This window comes from Sinohyriopsis cumingii, chromosome 6 (assembly GCF_028554795.1).
Source record: "Sinohyriopsis cumingii isolate HCF-2022 chromosome 6, ASM2855479v2, whole genome shotgun sequence".
Taxonomy (NCBI): Eukaryota; Metazoa; Mollusca; class Bivalvia; order Unionida; family Unionidae; genus Sinohyriopsis; species Sinohyriopsis cumingii.
This window is the reverse complement of record NC_142966.1, coordinates 18383727-18408733: the sequence shown is the minus strand read 5'-3', so window position 1 is coordinate 18408733 and position 25007 is coordinate 18383727. Positions and strand designations below refer to the sequence as shown.

The window sequence follows — 25007 nt, the reverse complement described above, 5'->3', positions numbered from 1 at the left end:
TTATACATCTGGTCAACATTGGAGTGGATGCAACTGTTGGTACATTATAAATATCAGAAATTAAACACAATTTATTTCATTCAGGAGAATTTGGAAAACTTAATTACATATAATACGATTTCAAATACTAGAATGTGAACAGAGGTCATAACCTTAAGTCATTTGCATAGAAGAGAAATTCCTTAGCTAAGATTTCATGAGAAGAGAAATTTAGGTAGCTTTTCATGTAATAGTAATTACCAAAAAAATGTTTAAGTACCACATTAAGAATAAGAAAAACTGTTGATACAAGGTAAGATTTTAATTTGCTACCTATCAGCCAATCCTGTGTCAGGTTAGATGTAGTGATTGGTACCAATGTATAAAACGACTTCGTGAAAGAAAGAACCAATCACTCAAGCAATCATGATCTAGTAGCATTCACTCTGATGTAAACCAGGTATCTAAGCCACAATACTGGCTCCAGGTAGACAAAATGAAAAGCAGTGTAGAGTAAAGGTTTGGAATGTCTTTTTTTTTACAGTGGTGTAAGTTATAAGTAACTAAAATGTGAAGACAGTTCAGCAAAAGAAAAATGGCATAGAATCATTGAGAGGTCAGGATTTTGAACCAGAGAGTTTCTTACCTTGTTAATGGATAGTAATGCTATCCTTGGTTTCCCTCTTTTTACTAATAAAAAGTTCCTATGAATGAATGTTAGCAAAACTCGAATGTAAGTCTCCTGTAAATAAAACATTTGGCTGCAGTGGTTCAGATTTTCATTATGCAAACAGCTATATGAAATCAGAAATCCCAGTTAGTGTAAATATACCATTTTCTGATGTTTTAATTTAATAATTTTTTGTAAAGAGCATTAACTAAATAATGTATGACTCAATAAAGGATGTAGATGTTTGAATTGTTCAGTTGCATTTTTTTTTCTTCATTTGTTTATGTTCAATGCACAGGTGAGACTTTGTTGTTAGAGCAATGCTAATCGCAGCAGTTAAAGATCTTGGACGAGTGAGTCAGAAACAAAATTTTCAGGTCCTATCAATATACCATGTTTTGATGGTCACAGAATCTCAAAAAAATGGTTCTGGAATGCAATCTTTATTTTGGATGGTGTTGTTTTTGAATTTTTTGTTTGTTTGCATGTTACTGTAGTTTGTGACTTGTTTGTGGATACCATAGTTAGAATGTTCTGTGACAAACAGCAAATATGAAGGTACATATAAATTAAAGATGCTAACTAACATTCTGCTACATGCTGTCTAAATCCATTTTTTTTATTCTGCCATATAAAGTTGAACAGAACTCTATGTTTTATAAAATAATATTAAAATCACGAGCACCCATGATAAAAAAATGAGTGTGAAGGTAAGGGTCTAATCCCAAATGTCTGTAAATGCATGATGTTCATAATTCTTAAACATGCTATCATAATTCAGATTTTTTTTAAAGATTTTTTGACATCACAGTTTACAGCTTCTGTACTGGTAGGTCAAAAACTACAGATTGTAGGTATAAAAATGTCAGACTGGAAAAGTAGCATAGGTATTTATGATCTGCTTTTTGACATGCTATAGATTGATTTTTGTGACATATCTGTTCCAATTTGAGGATAAGATTAATGCAGATGAGCATATAAAAGAAACTCTGGACAAAGACAAAACCATTGAAGAAGTTGCTAAGGAGGATGAAGAGGTTAAAGAGAAGGAAAAAGAAGAGGCAAATGGCAAAGAAAGTGAGGAAACAAAAGAAGGGGTTGAAAAAGAAATATTGGAGAAAGATGATGAGGAAGAAACTCCAAAAGACAATAAAGGAGAAACTGAAAAGGAAGTGGAGGATGTGGAATCCAAAAGGGTTGAAGAAGAAACCAATAAGGAGGTTGAGAAAGGAGAGGTTGAGGAAGAGGAGGCAAAAAAGGAAATTGGGAAAACTAGAAAGGAGAAGGCAGATGAGGATAAGAAGGCAGAGGAAAAGCCAGTAACTATAGAGGAAGCTGCAAAAGAGGAAAAAGTTGACAAAATTGAGTCTGAAGTTAAGGTTGAGGATGAAGACACCATAAGAAGTGAAGAAAAGAATGATGATAAAAAGACAGAGGAAAAGCCAGTAACTATAGAGGAAGCTGCAAAAGAGGAAAAAGTTGACAACATTGAGTCTGTACTTGTACTTGAGGATGAAGACACCAAAAAGAGTGAAGAGATGAAAGAGGAACAAAAAGTCACAGATGAAACTGATGGGGAGACTAAGCTTGTAGAAACAGAAAAGGGTACAGAGCAAAATACAGAGGTTACTGGGAAAAACAAGGAGGATGAGGAGAAGGAAGAAGATGAAGTAGTAGAGGAAAAGAAAGCAAAAGAAGGAGAAATGAATGAGGAGGTGACACATTTTTGGAGCATGATGATAGAATTGGTGTGCAGTGATCTGCTGTGAATTACCAATAGGGTGACTTTTCACATGTGTGCCAAATTCCCCTTTGCAACCCAGACTTATCAACTAAGGCTGTCATAGTATATATGTAATATAACTTTTTTATTTGCTCACCTGGCCATAAGTTTTGATCAAACTTACAATATGGGCTTATATCCTCAAGATTTCTGATGAGTTTGATAATGCATAATAATGAGATGATCTTTCGTCCAATTAACTGAGACTATAACACACTGGAGACCATATTTCTGATTCAATTTTGATCAAACTTTGAGCATCTGCTTATACATATATCATCAAAATCTTAAACCATTTTGATCAAAATGGGATGACAGGCATCTGATTGGCTGAACGTTTTGCCAGTCTTGTGATGGTCTTCCTATCAGATTTAGATCAAACTTGGTACCTGGTAGATATTAATTAATCATAAAGATCTCAGATGAGGACACTTATTAGCTAGATCTATGCATATTAATTAGTTGATCATGTATCTCACACTCCAGTGATATTATTTCTGCTCAAACATTAATAAAACTTGGTAAATGGGCGTATATCATAAAAATTTCCAGTGAGTTTTATTATGAACAAGATTAACACATAATGGGGTTATCTTGCATCTGTTTGACTAAACGTTTTTACTGACAAGGAATTATTTCTGACATGAATTTAATCAAACTTGGTTACTAGGATAGTGTCATCAAGATGGATGAGTTTTATGGATCCACACATATTTATGAAGTAATCTTGTATCTGACTGGCTGGAGACTGAAGTTGGGTCAGATTGTGTTTCAGTTTGGTAAATAGGCTTACAGCTGTGTTCTTACAGTAAAGATGTCACAGAAACCCGTTTAGTGAAATGATCAATTGTTATGTATGCCAGGTGAGTGTTATCAGGACCACTTGGGCCTCTTGTTTCAGTAGATTGTTTTAAGCATAACTTTTACGTTTATTGGCAATGCATTTTTTATTTTAAGAAAGTATGTATCATTATTATACTGTTAGACTCCATAGTTCTTAAGTTCAATAGATTTTTCTTTTTGTTTTAGTAATAGCCTTAGAACCTTATACTTTTTCTTGTCTAGATTCTGCTTTCTTTCATGCTCCAGACTAGTCATGGAGTCTTGACTGTATTAGAAATAGGAAATTGCTGGCATTTATTTGGGTTATTGCAAAACTTCACAGACTTGTACTCTTGTAATTAGATCATATTTTCATTCACAGTTTGCGTAGATATAGATGAAGCTTTTTTAGCTACATGAAGCTAAAATAATCTTAATTCAACAATAACTGTTTCCGTTCTCCCTGACCTTTGCTCCTTCACCTTTCTGCACATTTGAAAATTGTCATGTCAGTAGCATGCATCTTAATGGATATCATCTGTCATAAGGAGAAAACACAGATAAGAGGAACCAATGTGTGTTTCAGTTTTAGCTCCTACAAAACGCTTGATCTGGGATTGAAAAAATTTCACCCAATTTTTAGTGTTACTTGTCTATCAATTGTCATCAGATGTCCGTCCATTGATTAGTACAGTTCATTAACACTACATCTTCTAAACTATTTATATGATTGCCTTGAAAATTTTGCACACACATTCATCTCAAGGTCTAGATCAGAGGTGGGCACACTTTCCAGTGCAAGTGCCGCATACACAAATTTACACCTTGTCACGGGCCACATGAGTTCATTAAGTAAAATAATTAATATTTGAAATAGCAAAAACAAAAGGTTTTTCTAAATAACGTCATAACTAATTTTCAGTTGTTAATATGTTGTTAATATTTGAAAACTTAACTTAAACTTCAAAAGAAGCACATTTATTTGATAAACAGAGTAACATAAACAGAGTCAGTGCAAATGATGACTAGTTCCTAGGCCGCATGAAAACCCTTGGTGAGCCGCATGAAAGCTCTTGGTGGGCCGCATGCAGCCCGAGGGCCGTAGTTTGCCCACCCCTGGTCTAGATGGTCTAAATTAAATAGTGCTGCTCAAAAATCCAATATCGCCACCACAGCATTCATCTTGAAAATCTTCTTACCATTACTTCACCTGAATGGATATCAACTTAGGCTTTTACTAAAAGACTTCATACCATGTCTAGTTGGTCCTGAATGAAAATGGTGTAGATCTGTTCTGGACATCAAAGATTGTCAAAATTGAAGCATCATATATGAGGAAAAATTATTAAACTAGGCAGAACAGCAAAATTTTGTTAAACAGACTCTTGTTTTTTCAGCCGAAGTATTTGTCAAATAAATATTGCATTTACTGATGTATATTTTTATTTTTCACAAATTGCGAAGTTGGTGAGGATGATTCCTGCAATTCACATGATATTCATTTCACTTTTTCCCATACGGTAAATGATACCCTACATTTTCACAAGACTCTACTGTAGTTTACTGACATCTGTTTTCTATTTCAGCACTTTGTATTTATTTCCCACAATCTCTTTTGCATCTTACAATGCCCAGAATTTTTTCTGACTTCCCACTTTTAATGAAGTGTTCTTTCAAAATAATATCTTGGAAATATTCTTTTTTTCACAGATACCATTCATGACATGCAACTCAGACCGTTGTATTTGCAGTCATTTTGTACCTTAATACTAAATCACTCTCTTGTTGACTTTAGTTGCATGATGGTGTTACTATTCATAATGATTTTTGTAACTATTGACTGATAAGTAAACAATTTTTTAGGATATACCATGTTGTTGCAGTGTCTATGTAACTTCTACAAGAGGATACAGTTATTTCTCACCATACTATGTTGTAGATTTTATTATTGCTTGCTGGTGTTTGCCATTACATACATACCTAAAGACATAAAAATAATTTTATTTCAAAGTAAAATTGTGAAATTAAATATAGTAATAATTGTATTTTCACTATGTGATTGATTTGACCAATTTCAGTTAGCAGATTTTATTTTTCCTTTTACATGATGCAGATCCTAACATCAGCTCAGATTTAGACATACATTATTGTATTTTTATACTAGTGATTTAGATGATCATGCGACAGTTATAGTATAGACGTCTTGATGCATTTTTGGGCAAATGCAGGATGTAACAAGTGTACTGCTTTTTATTAATTTATATTAGATTCTTACTTGAAGAATTTTTAAGCTTATAGCATTTGCAGACTTTTCTTCATGAAGTTTGATTAAATTTGTCATGGTCTGAGTCAGGAAAAGCCAGTTTCTTTGGAGCAGTCTGAAAACCTGAGTCAGGTAAACATACAATCAATACAACTCTTGATGTCATGGTTCATAGGGTTTTAGTCAATACATGTAGTCTTTTTCTTGACATCTCTTGGTGCCATTTTCACCAAAATGATTTAAAGTCTGAAGATAATATATTTAATTGGTTGAAGTGCAGCTTAAATTTCATCCAGTCAGACTGCTGGATTCTAGTCTCAAATCAAGTCCAGATCCAGGATATTTTGGTGAAATTCAGTCTTGTAAATGCTTCATCTGTCACTTAGTATCATGACATCAAGATTTTCAAAGTGAGTGCATGTGTTAGAAGTTATACCTGTCCCTATCCAAGTCTCAGAAAAGTCATTTACTGACACTTGGTGCCATGCCATTGAATTTTGACAGCATGGTACATGTCATGGTATCGTCATCTATCAGTGACCCCAGTCTCAACTCATGCCACACCTACATAATAACATGTACCATCAAAGTAACAATCCATGACCCCTATCTCAACTCATGCCACACCTACATATTAACATGTACCATCAAAGTAACAATCCATGACCCTTGTCTCAACTCGTGCCAGACCTACATAATAACATGTGCCATCAATGTAACATGTCATTCCTCTAACATTATGTACCACCAATTACATGTAGTTGCAAATGTTGATAGGATCTTCAAACCTTTGTTTAACCAAGTGAGTTCTGCTGAGTGTTCCCGTTTATGATCTGTTCTGAGGGAGAAAAAAATATTTAAAAAATCTTTACTGCTGCTTTTTATTAATCCAGGAGATAATCTTTCTTAACTCTTTTGTATTGAGTTTTATGGCTGTTATGTGTTCAGTCAACTGGGAAATGCATAATTATGGGTACTTCACATCCAGTGTCCAACATGTCAGGTTAGCAAAACAGCTAGTTGCACTTCCTTGTCAATCATGCCCGGCTGATATAGCCATTTTAGGATCTCTGATATATATAGCATGATCACATATAACTGGATTATTGGATTCTGTGATTGTTCATGAGTGCACATAAAAGTAAAAAAACTAATCCATGATCTCAGTGAAAATAAAGTTAACATGTCATTCATGCAGTACATTGTTTGGTTATTACAGCATCTTTCATCACTATATTAAATGTTGTCTTCTCTGAAAGTACATAACTTTCTCCATACATCAGGTTGACACCTTGATAGAAATGATGTTTAAACTGATTCCTTTTCTTGTTATGAATTTAAGATACAAGAATTTCCATAGAAGTTAATTTATTTCATGAAAATTTTCAAAACCAGAATGCCATGTTGCATCATAACCTTGAGGAGACTGCTATACATGTATTTCAAAAGTTTTGATAAATTATGGCAGACCGTGTTGCACCTTGGGTGTAGTCGGGAATAATTTGTCCATGTTAAGAATACTTTTAATTTTTGCAAAAAATCATGTGGAACAGCATCAAGGACCTGACTGATCCAAATTACAAAAAATCAAGTCTGGGGCCCCGAGTGGCCGAGTGGTCTAAACCGCTCTTCGTTACCGATCACTGCCATCTCACCTCTGTCTGCGGCGGTTCGAGTCTAAGATTCAGCCAATGTGGGTATGTGAGAAAGCTTGCCAGTAGCTTCTCGAGGGTCGGTGGTTCTTTCCGGGGTTTTCCCGGGTTCTTCCTCCACCATTAATACTGGCCGCCATGTATAGCCTATCGTGTGCTGAAAAATGGCGTTAAACCCCACAACAACAACAACAAAAATCAAGTCTTGTTCTGCACTATTCATATACAGTACTTTATTGTAGAAGCAAGAACCAGTCTGAAGAAAACTGATTCACAAGTAGAACTTGATTCTTCAAATCCAGTATGAATTAAACATAACAATATTTTGCAAATGGAATGAAATATTCTGTAGTAAAATTCAGTCTATTTAGTCAATAACCATTTCTTTAGCTTAAAAACATCAGCATGCATCCTACTAACATGCAACCAACTAAGTACTTTGACAAATTGACACATTTTTTTAGCTTAAAAACATCAGCATGCATCCTACTGACATGCAACCAACTAAGTACTTTGACAAATTGACACATTTTTTTAGCTTAAAAACATCAGCATGCATCCTACTGACATGCAACCAACTAAGTACTTTGACAAATTGACACATTTTTTTAGGTTAAAAACATCAGCATGCATCCTACTGACATGCAACCAACTAAGTACTTTGACAAATTGACACATTTTTATTGCTAGTAGAATCCCAGTATATTTTAACATGACACAGATTAGTGATACTAGCTGTGATTTCTAGAATGGTGACTTTGATCATGGAATATTCTTAAATATTATAGATAGCTTTTAGTAATTTTAAAAATTGGGGCAAATTATTTAAATTTATTTCATTTCTAAACATTTTTACAAATCATTTCATAGTTCATTCAGTTTCAGTTTGTCTTAAATTTATAAAATATTTATAGTATTGGATGTCATTTATCCAAGAAACATAGTTATATGTAGAATGTGAGTGAATATTAATTTATTGGTGAATAATGTTCACATCCATGCTAATGTTTTGAAGCCCTTACTAATATAACCAATCAGGCCAGTCGTGTTATAAACTTAATACGCCACTTTGAATTACCGGTATTAGATTTGATTATAGGCATGTTTAATTTCAACTAATGGGGTGTTTTCTATGTCACTAATGTTTAGGAGGAAGAGAAAACCTCAGAAGAAACAGAAAAAATGGAAAATGCAGTAAGTTGTTTGTATAGTTGCATCCTGCATTTTCATTCCTGTTTGAAACATTGGCGGTCTCCTTGTTGAGAAAAGAGTTGCCTTTTTAACTGGAGAATCTTGTTTTGTACTGGTGAGAAGCATCATCTTGTTTCAGTTGCCAGATTTTCAGATTAATGAAATATTTCTGCATCGTGTATTTCTTCAGCACAGGACAACCTATGTACTGATGTTTGTATTGGCAATGATTAAGTCCCTGTTAAATCATTGCATTGTCTCATTTGCCCTATATGTATAGACATTATTGAAGTGATGATAAAATCACTGGAGTAAAAATAATAGCAGGTATCATTCAGATCTTAGTTCAGATTATGTTTATATTGGCAGTTTCAGCTCCATTAGACAAACAGTCAAACCCATGTCAGTTTTTTTTTTAAAGAAGTACAGTTATTTAGTTTGGCTTCACTATTAGGTTAGCATCACAGTCATGGTGAGCGCTAATGTTGTAAATATAGTCTAGTTATATTAATCCAAACTCAGTTGATAAGACTTATACATGTGAACTGTGTGGCAGATCAAGCAATATTTTTGTGGTATACTGTAGCAGGCACATTTATTGTTTTACCATTGTCAAAAACATTAGCGATTCCCCATTTCATAAATGCTTTTTAAGAACGTAGAAATATCTGTGTTGTTTAAAAAAAAAATCCAGGACATGCAAAGTTGTGTACCCCAGACTATGTTGGGTTCATTTTCCCAGCACACAGAAAATAGCAATACCTATGTTGTAAAAATTTGTTTCAAGAACATGCGAAGTTAGTGCACCTCTGGCTAACTTGGGTACATTTCCCCAACACACAGAATCAATCATTTTTCATCTGCTGTCTATTTCAAGGACCAGTCTTGACATTGGATCCCATTGGCAGGGGATCTTCTTTCCCCCATACTCCAAATTTAGGGGCACACAACATTTTTGATGGACAGTGCAAAGTAGTAGTGCATACTGTACTAATAGTACCAAAAAATGAGATAATCTTATTTGCTTCGAGTTTTGCCACCCAGACTTTATTGTCTGCACTGTACTTTCTTATTTTCCTTGGACACTTAAACTATTGCAATAAAAGTTTTATCATATGCTTAAGTAACTCCAGAATACATTAGCTTGTTTGAATATTTGATTAACTTGAAATTAGCTGCAACATTGCAATTTTCCATTCTGGTTCTTGTTCACATTAAACTTTTGTGTACACTCAGTAATAACCAGCATTTGTTATAATAAAAAGTGATTAATTTAAAGAAAAATTGTGTATTTGCTTACATCTAGTGTCCTTTGTATTATTTCAGCCTCAAACAAAATTAAATCTTCCTCGCCACAGAAGTGACATAAATGTAGAAAATATGTTACACTAAACACTTTACATTGCAACTTGGCCAACTACCTCAAGCATTGAATGCTTTCATTGCTAGACATATTGATTCAAAATAGATATTCATTGCCATCTTACATTTATTGGGCATCTTTTGCGATTTTGGCCATTGGTAGTGCCAAATGACATGGATGGACATCTGCTAATGAATATTTGTTGGCATATTTTTCAGTTTTTTTCTGTCAAAAAAGTATACCTAGAGGAATGCAGTCAAGATTTGGAGACATAGGACAAAAAATTGCAATGCTGGCAGGGTGTTAAAAATGTCAGCTGATGTAGATGAAAGACATGTATGTTAATTTTCTCAACATTGTAAAAGTTGTAGAGCAAAACAACTTTATCCTATGCCTTTCCCACTTTCATGGTGCTTAAAAAAACTGTAGTGGAACCATATTTAACAAAATTCCTCCTCCAACATATCTAGAGATGATTTTAATTTATTGCCATTTTTTTGTATAATGTTGACCAGGAAACAGCAGAGGACAAGAGTAAATCAGAAAATGAGGATATGGAAGTAAGTTGTCAGTGTTTGCATGATCATCAGTTAGTTTTGTTTTATGGAGCCTGTTGTAAGCATTGCTATTTGTCGGAGTGTGGCCCACTTTAAAGGCTTGCTAGGGGAAACAACTGGCTTGGGGGAAAGAAAGAACTTTTATTAGTACTGTATATTGATTTCTTTGACAGAAGTAAATAAACATGAAGAGAACACCTTTAAATGGTAAAAATATTGTACTACCTTATTCCTGGTCAATCAAACTGGTGTTTTTGCAATGCAAAAAGATCAGTATCATAAAACTGTTTAAGACTGGCCTTTACTTCAGATGCAATCTTTAGAAATTACTGCTCTCCTTTTTCATAGTAGACGAGTAGCAATAGCTCAGTAAACATAGGAATCTGTATCTTTTTCCAATATTTAAATTCATCTCAGTTCTGAGTAAATTTGCAGATTCAGTCTACAGAGCATTATGAATTTATGGCCAGGTCTTAATCTTTTACAGTTTAAAATAGAACAGTTCACATTCAATGTCCCGTGGCAAAACAGGTGAACAGTTGGAATTGTTTTTTGTATTTCTGAGTCGATCACATGATACATGTAATTGTCTGAAAAGTTGTTGGATAAAGTGTCATAATCCTTAAGTTTTAGATGAATCAGTTACAGTTATTTGTCCCAGTGCAATAAGTGTGTTGAGGGAAGTTTCTAGAATTTGTTTCCTCCTATTTTGGGAACCAGTGATGCCAGCCAGATTGAACTGAATTTAGATTTCTGAGTTTGCTTTTAAATGCTTCCCATATGACAGAGTATAATATGATATAATGTCGGTCTGCAGGTTTGTTTGTGACCAACTTTGTTCACACACAGTTATGCAAGTTACTCCCTTATACATTTAGCACATTTTGTGAGTGGCATGTGATAAGGGTGAACTCTGTCAATTTCTGAGTTAAAAGCTGAAAGATCAAGGTCACTTTGACTAAAAGAAGAATGGATTCTGCACAATAACTCAGGTCTACATCTTGTACGTAGCTGCCATACTGTGGATTGCTTGAACATTTGGTAAGGAATGCCATATCAGTTTCAAGGTAAAACTCTAAAGTCCAGGGCACTGTGACTAAACGAAGAAACATGGTTTCCACACAGTAACTATAGTTCTTCATCTTTATGGTTACAAAACTCTGTGGATTGCTTACACTTAGGGTAAGAACAGCCCTATTTTTTTTGGAATAAAATGGACAAAGGTCAAGATCACTGATTGAAAGAATCAATTGTTTTTCTGTACAGTAACATCAGTTCTACATCACACACAAGGGCTAAACTTTGTTGATGATTGGCGTTTGGCCATAGGAAGAAGTCTACTGATTTTGAGGTCAAATGTTTAGGTCACTGTAAGAAAAAAATAGCTTCTGTTCGATATCATTAGTTCAGAGACCTGAGATAAACTTAGTGTATGGCTTACATTTTGAATAAGGAAAAAGACTTGATTATGAGCTCAAAATGTCAAATGTCAAAGTCAGTGTGACTGAAAGAAGAAAATTGGTTTCTTCACACAAATCTCATTTATCTACAAATCTTGATTTTAAAATATAGGCATGGTGTATACTATGCCGTTTATGATTCTTCTGTTATTTCAAGTTTTTAAGAAAGGTATTTGTTGAATTAATACAAGTCTATGGAAATATTTAAATCAACTCACTTTTACTAAAATAAAAACTGTAGATTAGGCAGAGGTGTTGGAATAGGTTTAAACATTTATAGCTTCCATATCTGAAATATACTGTTTTTTAAAATTAATTCAGAGTGTATACTAGTGAAGTGTATCATGCTTCTTAATGTGTGATTTTCATACCATATTTCTGCTGGATTTATGAAAGCAACATTAAGAAATGCTTTGCCAATGCCAGTTGATGCTTTTCTTATTGTGTATGACTGCTGCAGAGGGGTAGAAATTATCCCAACATAAAGTAAAATTTTGTTTTATTTAAATGGCAAACCAATTTTGTTGCATTAATTATTAAATTGCTTAACCATTGTTGGGTATACCTTTTTAATGTTATTGCATGGCAGCTTTGACCATCATCCATGTACATTATGGTATTGCAAATAATTCTGCATTTTTTAATTAGGCTGAAGGCATGTTTATTGTCATCAAAGCTAAACAAACTGGTTTATAAGTCTCCACCTTTTAAGTTATTATTTCAGTATTTGTGGATACCATAGAGTGTTTTGAATACAGATATGTCATCATAACTTATATCCTTATTATTATTTACTGAGGCATCATTTAGTCATAAAACACAATGATAAAGTACACCAAAGCAGATTGCCCAACACGTCAGACATCCTGATTGATTTAATATGTTCTTTTTTATTTAATTTTCCTTTTCATGAAGTTTTGGTTTTTATTCACATTGGGTCTGACTTCTGCATACTGTTTTGTTTAGGGAGCTAAGACTGAGGAGATTGAATATAAAACTGCCGATGATGTAAGTTGGGTTGAACTTGCTTAATATCATTAGCATGCATTTAGTCTGAATAGATATTTCATTGCTCAGGCCATATGAAATGTTACATTTTGCTTTTGAATTTTTTAAATATATTTATGAAGCATAAATTGTCATTAATTTTACTTTGCTACTTATATATTTTGTGGTTAGATACAGTCAAAAAGGTCACATCTATAAAACATTCACCTATCTTCAACAGCTGCTTTAATTCTCCTTACACTTTATAGTAAAAATAAACTAGTTTTAAACAACCACCTGTCTTTGGATTGCATTTCTTGCTTCATAGAGGTGGCTGTATAAAATAGGTTTTCAAATTGATGTTTAATTAGATTTTTTTTTTTTTTTAAGTTTTGCTTGGCCTATTAAACTGCAAAGTAAAGAACAAATCAGTTCCATGTTTTCATTTGTTAGCTCATAATGTATAGATCGAAGGGATTCAGTTGTATGATAGCTATATGTTTATTCTTTGTTTCAAGGAATTATGTAAGAGAATAAGTGGAAAAGATTCTTTTTCACTATCTAGTATTAACAGATTTTTCTTTTTTCAAATTTTTTTGTTTTTAATGGTATTTCTACTTTAATATATGAAATTTGCTGAGGGTAGATAAAAATGCTTTGGTCATTTGAGGACACAGATTTATCTCAATTAATCTGTGGAAGCATATCCATGTTAACCTGCAAGTACAAAAATTAGTTGTTGTGATCAATATCCTTTAGGAGGATGCAAAGAGATCTGGGTCAGAGAGCAGCATAGCTGAAACTAAGAATGAAGCTGTTGATAAGAATAATGAATCAAAACCTGTTTCTGAGGACACTGTTTCAGAGGTTGTGTCCAAGGAAACTGAAGCAGATGTCCTTCCTAAGGATACTGAACCAGAGGTCTGTTTGTAGAGATTGATTTGTACCAGATAAAAGCTACAGTAGTATGTTTGCATGGGCTGGTTTTCTGATATGTATATAATGTAGCAATGAGGCCTAGTTCATAATAAAAAGGATTGGAAGACCAAACTAATAATCTTATCTTTAGACAGCTATAACATGAAAACAAGGTGCATTTCTACTTTTTTGTTTTGTTAGCAGGTTTACCTCCTATCTAGATGAATGTATGAAAGTTATTGATGAATCAAGTATAGAATTTTGTTCTTGCTAGAATATTTGATTGAAAGTTCTGCTGTACCTTTTTTGCGCCAATGATGGATTGCTTGTTCATAGTCATAGACAAACAATAACTTGCATATAAAATGTACCTGAAACAGTTTGTTCCTTATCCATCAATCTCATTTTGCATTTGCTTGCCCTTTTATGTTGATACACTTGAACTGAGCATGTTTTTATACAGGAGTAAATAGCTGGAAGGCAGTTTCCAATTCTGCTAATATAGATAATGTATATACAGTACTTGCTTATGAGACAAGACCAGCTGCAGACTGCATCAATCCAGATCTACCAGTGCATAATGCAGTGCAGATCTGGTTCTTTGCAGTTTCATAGGAGTAATCCGTAGAACAAAAAACGTAGACCCTGAGCTGCAGGTGTATTATGTAATGGCAGATCAGGGTGTACATTTGTGTTGTTTGCAGTTGGACTTATAAGCATGTATGTACGGTAGGCATTTTGAATGAATCTTAATGCATGTGAATGGAAAGTACTTTTTTGTACATGCTTTAAATAGTGAGTGAACTCTTATATACAGTACATGTGGCTTGTAGTTGGTGTATATCCAAATGTTTCCTTTTATATTTTGTTTCACCAACAAAAGTTACAAAAGGTGAGAAATAGCAATCACTCTGTTTTTTTAGTTTATCCCTACATCATCATCTTTTCAGAGGGTGGTATATCCAGTTTTCATCAGGGGTTTATCATTAGACTTTTACCACAGATGCAGTGGGGAGGGATATCCCTTTAGATTGACAGCCAAGAAAATATGAAGATCACATTCATAGGAAGTGATTGTTGAAAGTTCGGATGGTTGGTGAATGGTTTTTGGATCTGGCAGTACTATATATTATTGACATGAGACATTTGTGATGGGATATAAAGTAGAAGCTCAAGGTCACAGTGGTCAGTTTCTTATATTTTTGTGGATTGTTAAAAGCGGTTTGAACAGGTGGCCACATTTTCTATTTGTATGCATGTATTGTTATTAGATTCAATTTGTCACATGCTAGCAAAGGAATAGAGTGGTTAAAAAGTCAAACACCAAGAACAATGTGGTCATTAGTCATCTAAATAGCACTGCAGTGAGATTGACTCAAGCAGTATGATATAATTATGCATTTTCATATGTTGTTTTGCAAGCGTGTATTGTTATTAGGTTAGATTTGTCATATGTTGGCAGAGGAATGGAGTGGTTAAAAAGTCAAACATCAAGATCGATGTGGTCATTAATCATCTTGATAGCATTGCAGTGACACTTTTTCAAGCAGTATGATAAATTTATGCATTTTCATGTTTTTTCAGGCATAATGCATTACATTCTCATATATATATATATATATATATATATATATATATATATATATATATATATATATATATATATATATAGACATAGATGTATATTATTTATGTAGTTTACTTGTAATTTGTGTGAGCAAACAAAATCAGTACAGCATAATATGAAACCATCACCCTTCAGAGTACACAGTAGTGTGTCTGATATTGAGAGTGGCAAACATGCATCCATTCATTTATTGCATTGGATTGTATGGAAAATTAGTCATTAAAGGAAGAAAAAAACTCCTCAGTAAAAACCAAGCTAAGTACAACAATGTCCAAGCATATTTTTGTTTTTTCTTAATCTCTCAGAATACATACTTTTAATGTTCTGTTTCATTTCCAGTTAAACTTTTCATTCACTGTAACATCTGATACAGATGAAACCACTGCAGTGGAGGGTGAAGTGAGTTGTGAATGGTGTTGTCATAGATTAGCAATGATTTTTAATTTTGCAGCTTCTTTTGCCTTGCAGACTTCCTTAACATTAGAAGTCTTAATTCTACAAGTATCTTTATGTTTGATACGAGGTTATGTTGCAATAATCTGGAGCTTTTCATAATAAAGTTTTATTTTGCCATATTTTATTTTTGCCACTCAAAAACCAAATGAGAACATTAGAAAAAAGCTAACATATGTGAACTTGGGTTATAGCATTCTGCACAAAAGACTGATTTACCTTTGTTCATCAGAAAAGGTTCAATTGATTTTGAGGGTTGATCAGTTCTTGACTAGATAATTCTGTCTTAAAACACCATATCTAAAGTTTTAAAACTTGTTTTGTATATATAATGTTTCTGATATGCATTGTAATGCATTTCTTGCACAAGAATTGTTTTGACCAGCATAGAGATGTTTAGATTTTCTCTGAGATCATATATTGTCACCTTGCTTATGTATGGCTTTTTTATTGCCATCTGAAGGATGCAGGGTTGTTTCTGACATATTTACACCTTGTGTAAATGCTTTTTTATTACCGTCAGAAGAATGCAAAGGTGTTTCTGGGATATTTACATCTACATTTTTACTTGATTGCCTCTGGATATAATTGTTTTGTAGAAATTGGGTACCTGTTTAAAGTTAACTTTAAATTGTGTGATTATTGTTGAAAGATTAATATATGACTTTAGGAGATGTGTTTGAAGACTTAAGGCAGTGATACTCCATCGTCAGAAGGTTTTAAAAATATTAGTTTGTAGTCACATACTAGCCTTGGCTTCCTTTTACTTTAAGTTGCTAATTATTTTCTTGTGTGTATTTTTTACATAATTATTTTGCTTGTAGGGTTTATGTTTAATGAAAGAAGAATCGGCAGCACAGTTTTTGCAGCATTAATGTCTCCTCAGTATTTGCAGCATTAATGTCTCCTCAGTATTTGCAGCATTAATGTCTCCTCAGTATTTGCAGCATTAATGTCTCCTCAGTATTTGCGGCATTAATGTCTCCTCAGTTTTTGCAGCATTAATGTCTCCTCAGTATTTGCAGCATTAATGTCTCCTCAGTATTTGCAGCATTAATGTCTCCTCAGTATTTGCAGCATTAATGTCTCCTCAGTATTTGCAGCATTAATGTCTCCTCAGTATTTGCAGCATTAATGTCTCCTCAGCAGTGAGACAATCTAACAATAACATCAATCAACCATTGCATTTGAAAGGTTGTTTTCAACATCTGTAATGGCAAATGTCTGTCAATATAATTTTTTCCAGTACACTGAGGATTGTATAAATTATTTCAGACCATTAACATTCTCATTTCATCTTTAAGGTTTCTAGCAAGGATTTTATATTGCAGTTATTTCTTTATAATAATTAGTGCTGTCCTTCAACTTTTTTTTAACGTTCAAATGAATTACAAACTTTCTACTTGCCCATTTTCACTTTCTTTGTTTAAACATCTTACTACAGCATTTATTTCATCTATTGAAAAACACAAGTCATTTAAAATCACTGTCTCATGCCTAGCTTAATATATAATTCCAAAAGATGAAAAAATGATTAGGTTTTATCTTTGCCTGCTAACTTCAAGTGTATATATACTTTCTGTGTAAAATTTTACTTACCACATAAAATTGGAATTTAGAAGGCCTGTATTGCGTTTAAGCATTGTGTACTTTATGGCAGAAAAAAATGAAATTTTGTCATATCTATTTTCCTTTAATAAGTAGATGCTTAATTGGTGTAGAATCATAGGTAATAACATCATTAGGTAAAGTGCTAATGTACATGGTTGTGAACTGTGTCTAACATGGTCTTTGTTATGGTTAGGTCATGGCAGAATGTTTTGCCATTGTGGAAGAAGCTGCAGAAGAAAGTGAAGTGAGTTATGCATGGTGTGGGCTTCAGACAGCAGTAAAAAATGGAACACTGCTTCATGTTGTTTTTATTTTATTTCCCAAACATGCATAGCATAAGATTAATTAATACTTACGCAGCTTGTTTTACTTGGTGTTAGCATTTAAATTAAAAGCTGGAGCATGTCATTAATGAGCAAATCAGCTAGATCTTGATATTCGGCACTCTTGTTTGTAAAGTCAGTGAGCTTATGGTTTAGCTCCACAACCATTGCCTGTAATGTATCCATGAGCATTTTATGTTATTTTATGATTTTTGTAATTTCTCGAACTTAAAAACCAATTTGAACCAAACTTGACAGTTAGCATCAGGGCATGAAGCCCTTTCATGTTTTCATACATTTCACAGAAGAAAAGGATCAACTTAGAAAAGATCAGATTCATAAACTTTAGTCAGGAGTTTTGACTTCATATCGGGGCGGTGTGGTCATCGACCCAATTTTAGGCATACAGATGTATTAAACGACAACTTTTGAACAAATTTCCTTTTTCAGTATTAAAGTAGTGACATCTCATCACATCAGTCCTTCTTTCCTTTCATTTTGTAGCCCAAGCATTTTTAGTCTTTGATCATTGTCTGGGTTATGTTTGTTGTAGTCCTCAGCATTGTTGAGCATTGTCTGGGTTATGTTTGTTGTAGTCCTCAACATTGTTGAGCATTGTCTGGGTTATGTTTGTTGTAGTCCTCAATATTGTTGAGCATTGTCTGGGTTATGTTTGTTGTAGTCCTCAATATTGTTGAGCATTGTCTGGATTATGTTTGTTGTAGTCCTCAATTGAGTTCAACAAATATGAGGTGATGCATAAATACTGGATCCAAGTTTCATCAAGAGTCAACCATTTATTTTCCTTAGAATAGAAGATGTCCTTATAATGTCTGCATAGAATGTGAATTGTGAGTATAATTCCACTATGGGTAGAGTTAGGTTGCTGATTTGCCTGCCAGAACTGCTCAGGATTAGTTCTCACTGGATCAGATCTGGAAAATTCTTAAACTCGACTTTACAAGATTATCAGAATGCCTATTCTTGTCCCTTTGAACTTGGTTCAAGCAGCTAAAATTATTGTTCTCGTCCATTATGAATTTATTCGGTATTTTAGGAAATAATGCAAGGTTAGATATCTCAATTCAGTTTTGATACAGAAATGGAAAAGACCTGTTTTAAGCCACTTGAGCTCTTTAGTAATGACAGATTAAATGATAAGCCATTAATGTCTTTAATCCTTTAATCACTTAGTATAATCCATTTCAGTAAAATGTAAACACCAAAATGAAACCAGATCTGACAAAAGAATTGATGTGATGTTAATTGTTTTGAAATTCAGTATGTTAAGGTCCATTGGAAACTTTTTCTTTTATTTCTTTTAAAACTATTTACTGAAGTGTCAGGAAAGTTGGAATGGGGAAAACTCTTTATTGTGAGGAAACATTAATATATGTATGCTGTTTATCTTGAGGGATATAGATTTAGATAATTAATTATAATGTGTTGTCATTTTATTGCAGCCAGAGTGTCATTATGAATACATATACATGTTTGCATTTTAACAGGGTTTTTATATGTGGGATATTTTTTTCTTATTGAATGCTTGCTTGAGCTTATCACATTAAACTGTTATGATAAAAAGTTTGAGAAATTCAGAAGCATGCAGACTATTATTAGTAAATACTCGGACACAATTTTTGTCCACAAATTGCCTGGAATAAACATATTAAACAAATAGACAAGTTTTCACCACACATATTTTAGTTTGCATCCTGACATTCACATAACAACCTAACAGTATTTGTTAGCATTGGTTATGTATGCTTTGCTTGATAGCTGAAGGAATAACAATAGCCAAATCAGCTACCTGGTTTTCAGACTTAGTTTTTCATATCTTCTGTAAGAGAATGCTGAATGTACAAGTAATCATATCAAATTGGAAGAATCAGTTGATGGTTTCATTGCAAAATTCATATGCCTGTGTTATTTCCTTTAGGTTATTTTGTCACTGTCACCATTACAGCATTGCTTATAAATAGCAACTTTCTTTTGCATTCATAGTCAACTAATACTTCTAATAATAAGATTGAAATTTGTATACAAATACTCCCTTACTCCAAACCCTTCTTTAAAAAACAGTTATAAGACAAATATGGTCAGGACTCACTTTTTAATACTGTGAATCACTTAATGTGTATCAAGTTTTGTGGTTTACATTTAGATATCAGTAATACATCGCCTGCTGGTATTGCATTGCATTTCTTTTCCAGGACTCCTAGTACCCAGTTCAAGCCAATTATTTTGTACTCCAATTATAGTACAAGTCACATGGATCATGTAGGCATTCAACACCAACTATTTCAGTAATGGGTGTCAATTTTTTAGAATTTGATTTTAGGTGGCAAGTATTTATTTCATTTGGATTTGTATGCATCCATATTCCTTTGGAAGGTCATTACTTAGATGCTTCAAGAGGTGCATAAGGAAAAATCATTGTTAAAGTACATAGACAATTTTGGACGAAATGAACCTAAAGATGTGATTCAGTACAATCTGGATGAATGCTGCGCGCTGTGATGTCACAATGAAAGCTACGTATATTGATAAACAAATTCGAATTACCATCAGTTGTGAAGATTCCACCTGACACACTCTTATTTTGACCTAAGTTTAGTACATGGCCAGTACTGTAAAAGTCCATAACGATAGATAATTTTTATCTGGAAGTTTCTTGGTGACAGTTAAGGTACAGAGCATTCAATAATCAGGATTGAATAGACTATGGTTAAGGAAAATTAGTGTTAAATTTTAAAAGAACAGTTTATATTTCATTTAAAATGAGTAAATGCACATACATGACCCATGTGACTTGTACTATAGTATGGGAGGGCCATAATTGAAAGAATGTGATCCTAGTCCCGATTCTTTAGTTGGAGCCTACGTACAGAATACCTTCCCTTTTTTCCTTGGACTTGTAAATATGTGCTATCCTGCTCATCAGATGTCACCTTCATTATCATCTTTAGACATCTTTTAACATATTCACATACCTTCTTGTGCTGATTGATTGCTTATTTTCTCTCTCGAAGTTTCATATGTCGCAGGGTGTATGTAAATGCTGACACAGGAAGGCCCTGTGGTTCAGGCACCATACATGCCTATTGTGTACTGTGCACTTGTCCCAATTGCTGTCTCTGGATAGATCAAGTGCAGGACTTCATGGAAAGACACCACACACACAGATGGAGATAGAAGGGCCCATCTTCCTTTTCATTATCAATGAACAACCCCCCTCCATTCCCAAGAGAGGTCTGGATCTCTTCTCACCTTGGGAAAGACAACTGCCTGCCCCTGTGGGTCAATAATGTACCACAACCTCTGTGGTTTGGAGATCACCTAAAGGCCAAGGATTCCTGATTCTTGTTATGATGCTATCAGTGCCAGTGAGGGATTGATCCTTGGCCCCTCCCAATGGCAGAAAAATGAGAGTGAGTCACACTTTTTGTTTATGAATGAGCAGCACTATCTCAGTGATGGTGTCTTAGTGAGACAGGTCAGTGACTCATGCCTTCCATAGAGACTAGAGCAGTGATCACAATCAGTTAAATTTTGTATGATTGTCAGATTTACAATGCTGGACTGGTCACTGGGTGCCAGTTACCATGCATTAAGCACCAGTCATTGGGTTTTGATTATAGATTTGGGGAGAGGGATCATCTTGATACCCTATCCCCATCCCATTCCTTTGTTACTGTTTAGTCCCTGTGGATATAGAGAGTTGGATTGCACTCATCTGACTAAGGATGGGCATTAGATTTACATCCCCCATTCCCTATGTTCCCGTTTAATCCCTACTGGATGTGTGATGGGAAATCAGTTTTCTTTTCCCACATCCCACTTGTTATAATGGATGTCCCTGTAGATATGACATTACTTCCAGCCTTGTCCAACAAAAGGTGGCCTGGCTGCCACTCATCTCCTAGACAGTCTCAAAAAGGATCAGCAATTCCATTTTTCTAGGATGATAGCACATATGATTTGTAACATCACCCACCTACCCCAAGTAGTTTCAATACAACAGAAACCCCATTTCAGTGTCTCCTTCTCTGGAGAGAAATACTGGAAAGGGCATTCTGTCTTGCTTCAGGAGCAGTGTTGACAACATCAATGTCCTTTCCATCATGGAAGACTGATGAGTTGTCAGAGGAGCAGGTGGCATTTATTCCTCCATTTTCATTAGAGTTCCCTGCTCCTTTCCACCTGTTGAATTGCATGTTGGAGTCGGAGGAAGTTTGGATGCTCGATAATGCATTGTACAGAGTTTACTGCCTCTTTGCCTTAGACTTATGTCCTAATCCTTCTGGCACTGAGGTGATCCTCTCTAGGTTGGGGAGGTTTTCATTGGCCTCCTCACATCCTTCTTCTGCTGATCCTACACTCTATGGTGGTCTGAGAGCTTACAAGTTTTCATGGGGACAGGAGTTTGCCAGGCAGCATAAAGTGTGGTTTGTTCCCCCTTACATGCTCCGGTTATTGGCTACACAACATCCTCAGAGATTCAGTTCTGAAGGACATGTCCCTCTGTTGGTTGACAATGACTCATTCAGGTCTAATTACCAACCTAGAGAAGTCAGATCTAATCCTTCTCAAGACTACATCTATGAGGGAACAAATTTCTTCACCAGCCTAGTGAGAGTTTATGTTGATCTGGACAGAATCAACCAAACTCCTGTCCTTCATAAGGGGTCATTTGTCCAATACCTTGTTGCTGGCTCACCTTTACCAATTTCTTGTGGAAGCTCTGAACTGCTTAGCTGCAGACTAGAGTTCGCTATGACTGACATTTTATTTTCTTGAACTTTGATGTTGTCACCATTCTCAGATGTTTTCATTGGATTGTGTAGTTGTATTGAGTACATGTATTTCATTATTCTGAATGGATTTAATATGTGCATTTGAATTAAAGAAAGACAGTAAGAAGGTGAGTAAACTTATTTATTACTTTAGCATCAGATTCATGATGTTATTTTAGAGCTTTCAAATTCAATAAATGTTGCAATATATATTATTGTTACTATTCTTGTCAATTATACCAATATAAAACTATCTTAACATCTTTCCTTCAAAACCTCCTTGCCTGACACTACTGGGATATAATTTCTGGTATCTATCTTTTGCCACTCTTTGTCTCCATCCTTTGTTCACAACTTAGAATTAGGTGAAAACATACTGGTTTATTATGTGATAGACACAAGATCCCACTTGTCTTTTTATTTCTGCACAACTTTATATTGTTATATCTCTTGTTGTAAATTGCCCATATTGCTTCTAACATATAGTTGTCCAGATTTTTTTTGTGTTAAGTATTTGTTTTGTATATTTTTTTTTGCTTTGCCTGAAACATTGGGAAAACTCTTTTGAATTTGTGCTGGTACCAGTTATTTTGCCAACACACTTTGTGCATATGTGTGCACACAGACACACACACATGCACACACACAGTGTATATGCCACAAAAAGTGGTGCTTTTCCACGTAATGCATTTGGTTTGGGTTAGTAAGGTAAGTACACCTTGAATATCAGTTTTGGTTCATATTCATTCCAACTTTAAATACACTGTCTTGCTTAATTACCCCATGAATTTAAAGTAAATGAAAGTAAGTTATGGTAATGCACTCCATTACAAGCAGTAACGTTTTATACTCTCTATAGATTATTTGGACTGTTAAGGAATACTTATTTTGCGGTACATATGATATGAGTGCTCAAATGGCTTAATGTGTACAATAATTTTATATTTCAAAGTTTCATTATAGTTTATAATTAAGCTTTTGTGATATTTAGGAGAAGAAAGATAGTTCTGGTACAGAGGAAGTACCTGTGGAAGAAAACAAAGTGAGTTGTGCATGTTTTGAGCATAGAGTTGTAATTGAAGCTTCGATTTGTGCTTTTTATTCCCTTAAGTTATTGTAGTCAGTGTATAAATTGTGCTTAGCATTTGACATCTGATAATTTCTTTTGATTAAATGGTAAGATTTTCTTGGTTATTTTGACATTTGGACATGGATAAATTTTTTTTGTAGGCACATTGATTTTATTTCATTTTTTTGCTGCTACTTGCAGCACGCGCTTCTTGATTAAGTCTATCCCAGTAAGCGTGTATGAACGTGTACAAACAAATATAACTGGTTAGGTTTGTGTGCAAGCAAATGTAAATCATGTCATCAGATTTTGAAGCTACTTGAGCACCTTTCAATCTTGTATATGCCAACCATAAGGTGGAGTATATTATGATGTCTGCCCATCTGTTACTAGTTTTGCTTCCACACAGTAACTACCACTCTGGTGGCCTAGTGGTTAGAGCGATCGCCTCAGATGCAGGAGGTCATGGGTTCGATCCCTGGCCGAGTCATACCAAAGACTTACAAAAATGGTACTAACAGTTGCCTCGCTTGGCACTCAGCATTAAGAGGCTAGTGTTAGGACTGGTCGGCTTGGTATCAGGATAATGTGGCTGGGTGGGACATCATGCTACATGTCTGCGTCATGGTGCTTCAGTGCTATACATCACTATAAACTGCCACACTGCAGACATCATAGCGATATGACTGCACAATTGTTAAAGCTGTGTTAAAAATCCAAAGCACACACACACACATCCACACAGTAAATCATTTCTCCACCTTGTAAAGTTACCAAACTTTGTTAATGGCTTGTACTTGGGGTAAGAAAGAAGCCTATCATTTGTGGGTTGAAAAGTCAAAATTCAAAGTCGCTGTGACTACATAGGTCTGCACAAGAGTAATAATTCTGACCCCTTGAGACTTTTCTGAATATTAACACACACACCCAAACACTGTCTGGAAGGGGAGCTGGTATGCAGTGTTAGTCCTGAGTAAAAAATGTATAACATTTCAGTAAAGAGGAATTCATTTGAATAGCATTTCATGTGTAGAAACTGCTAAAACGTTTGACTTTCAACATTGTGGCTAATGTGGAATATAAAATGTGTAATTAAAGTATGAAAGAACTGATTTTATTTGCTGGTATCATTTTGTTTGAGTTTTGGGCACAGTTTTTCCTCATAATAATTTTGGTTAGGAAGAAAAATATTACCTTGTATTTTACAACACTATGCTTTTACTCCTTGATTTCTGTTTAAAACTGTATTTTTCATGTTATTTTTAGCCAGCCCAAAATATATTTTTGTTGTTGGAATGTATATTTTCAATTTAAGAGGTTTGCTTCAGTATGTGTTTCAATTGCAATAGTCATTTTTTCATCTTTTTATCTTGTATTTGTGACTGAGCCTCTATGAGGTACAGTTGAAGGTTTAAAAACATTGTTTTTGTGACTGAGGTACAGTTGAAGGTTTAAAAACATTGTTTTTGTGACTGAGGTACAG

The 25007-nt window shown here is 34.3% G+C and overlaps 1 protein-coding gene across 23 annotated transcripts in view; it reads left to right on the top strand.

Annotated features, from left to right (window-relative positions):
- Nucleotides 1–25007, top strand: part of LOC149796444 (uncharacterized) — a 59596-nt gene that overhangs the window by 17353 nt on the left and 17236 nt on the right. For 2 of the 23 annotated variants that reach the window (XM_089961130.1, XM_089961127.1), the window contains exons 5-13: nucleotides 1603–2364; nucleotides 5608–5649; nucleotides 8319–8363; nucleotides 10239–10283; nucleotides 12707–12748; nucleotides 13487–13648; nucleotides 15612–15671; nucleotides 17530–17580; nucleotides 23447–23497. In XM_089961130.1, coding sequence (XP_089817256.1) covers nucleotides 1603–2364; nucleotides 5608–5649; nucleotides 8319–8363; nucleotides 10239–10283; nucleotides 12707–12748; nucleotides 13487–13648; nucleotides 15612–15671; nucleotides 17530–17580; nucleotides 23447–23497 — 1260 coding nt within the window. The remainder of the gene's footprint in view (nucleotides 1–1602; nucleotides 2365–5607; nucleotides 5650–8318; nucleotides 8364–10238; nucleotides 10284–12706; nucleotides 12749–13486; nucleotides 13649–15611; nucleotides 15672–17529; nucleotides 17581–23446; nucleotides 23498–25007) is intronic. The other 21 variants (XM_089961135.1, XM_089961131.1, XM_089961137.1 and 18 more) reach the window with 19 other exon arrangements.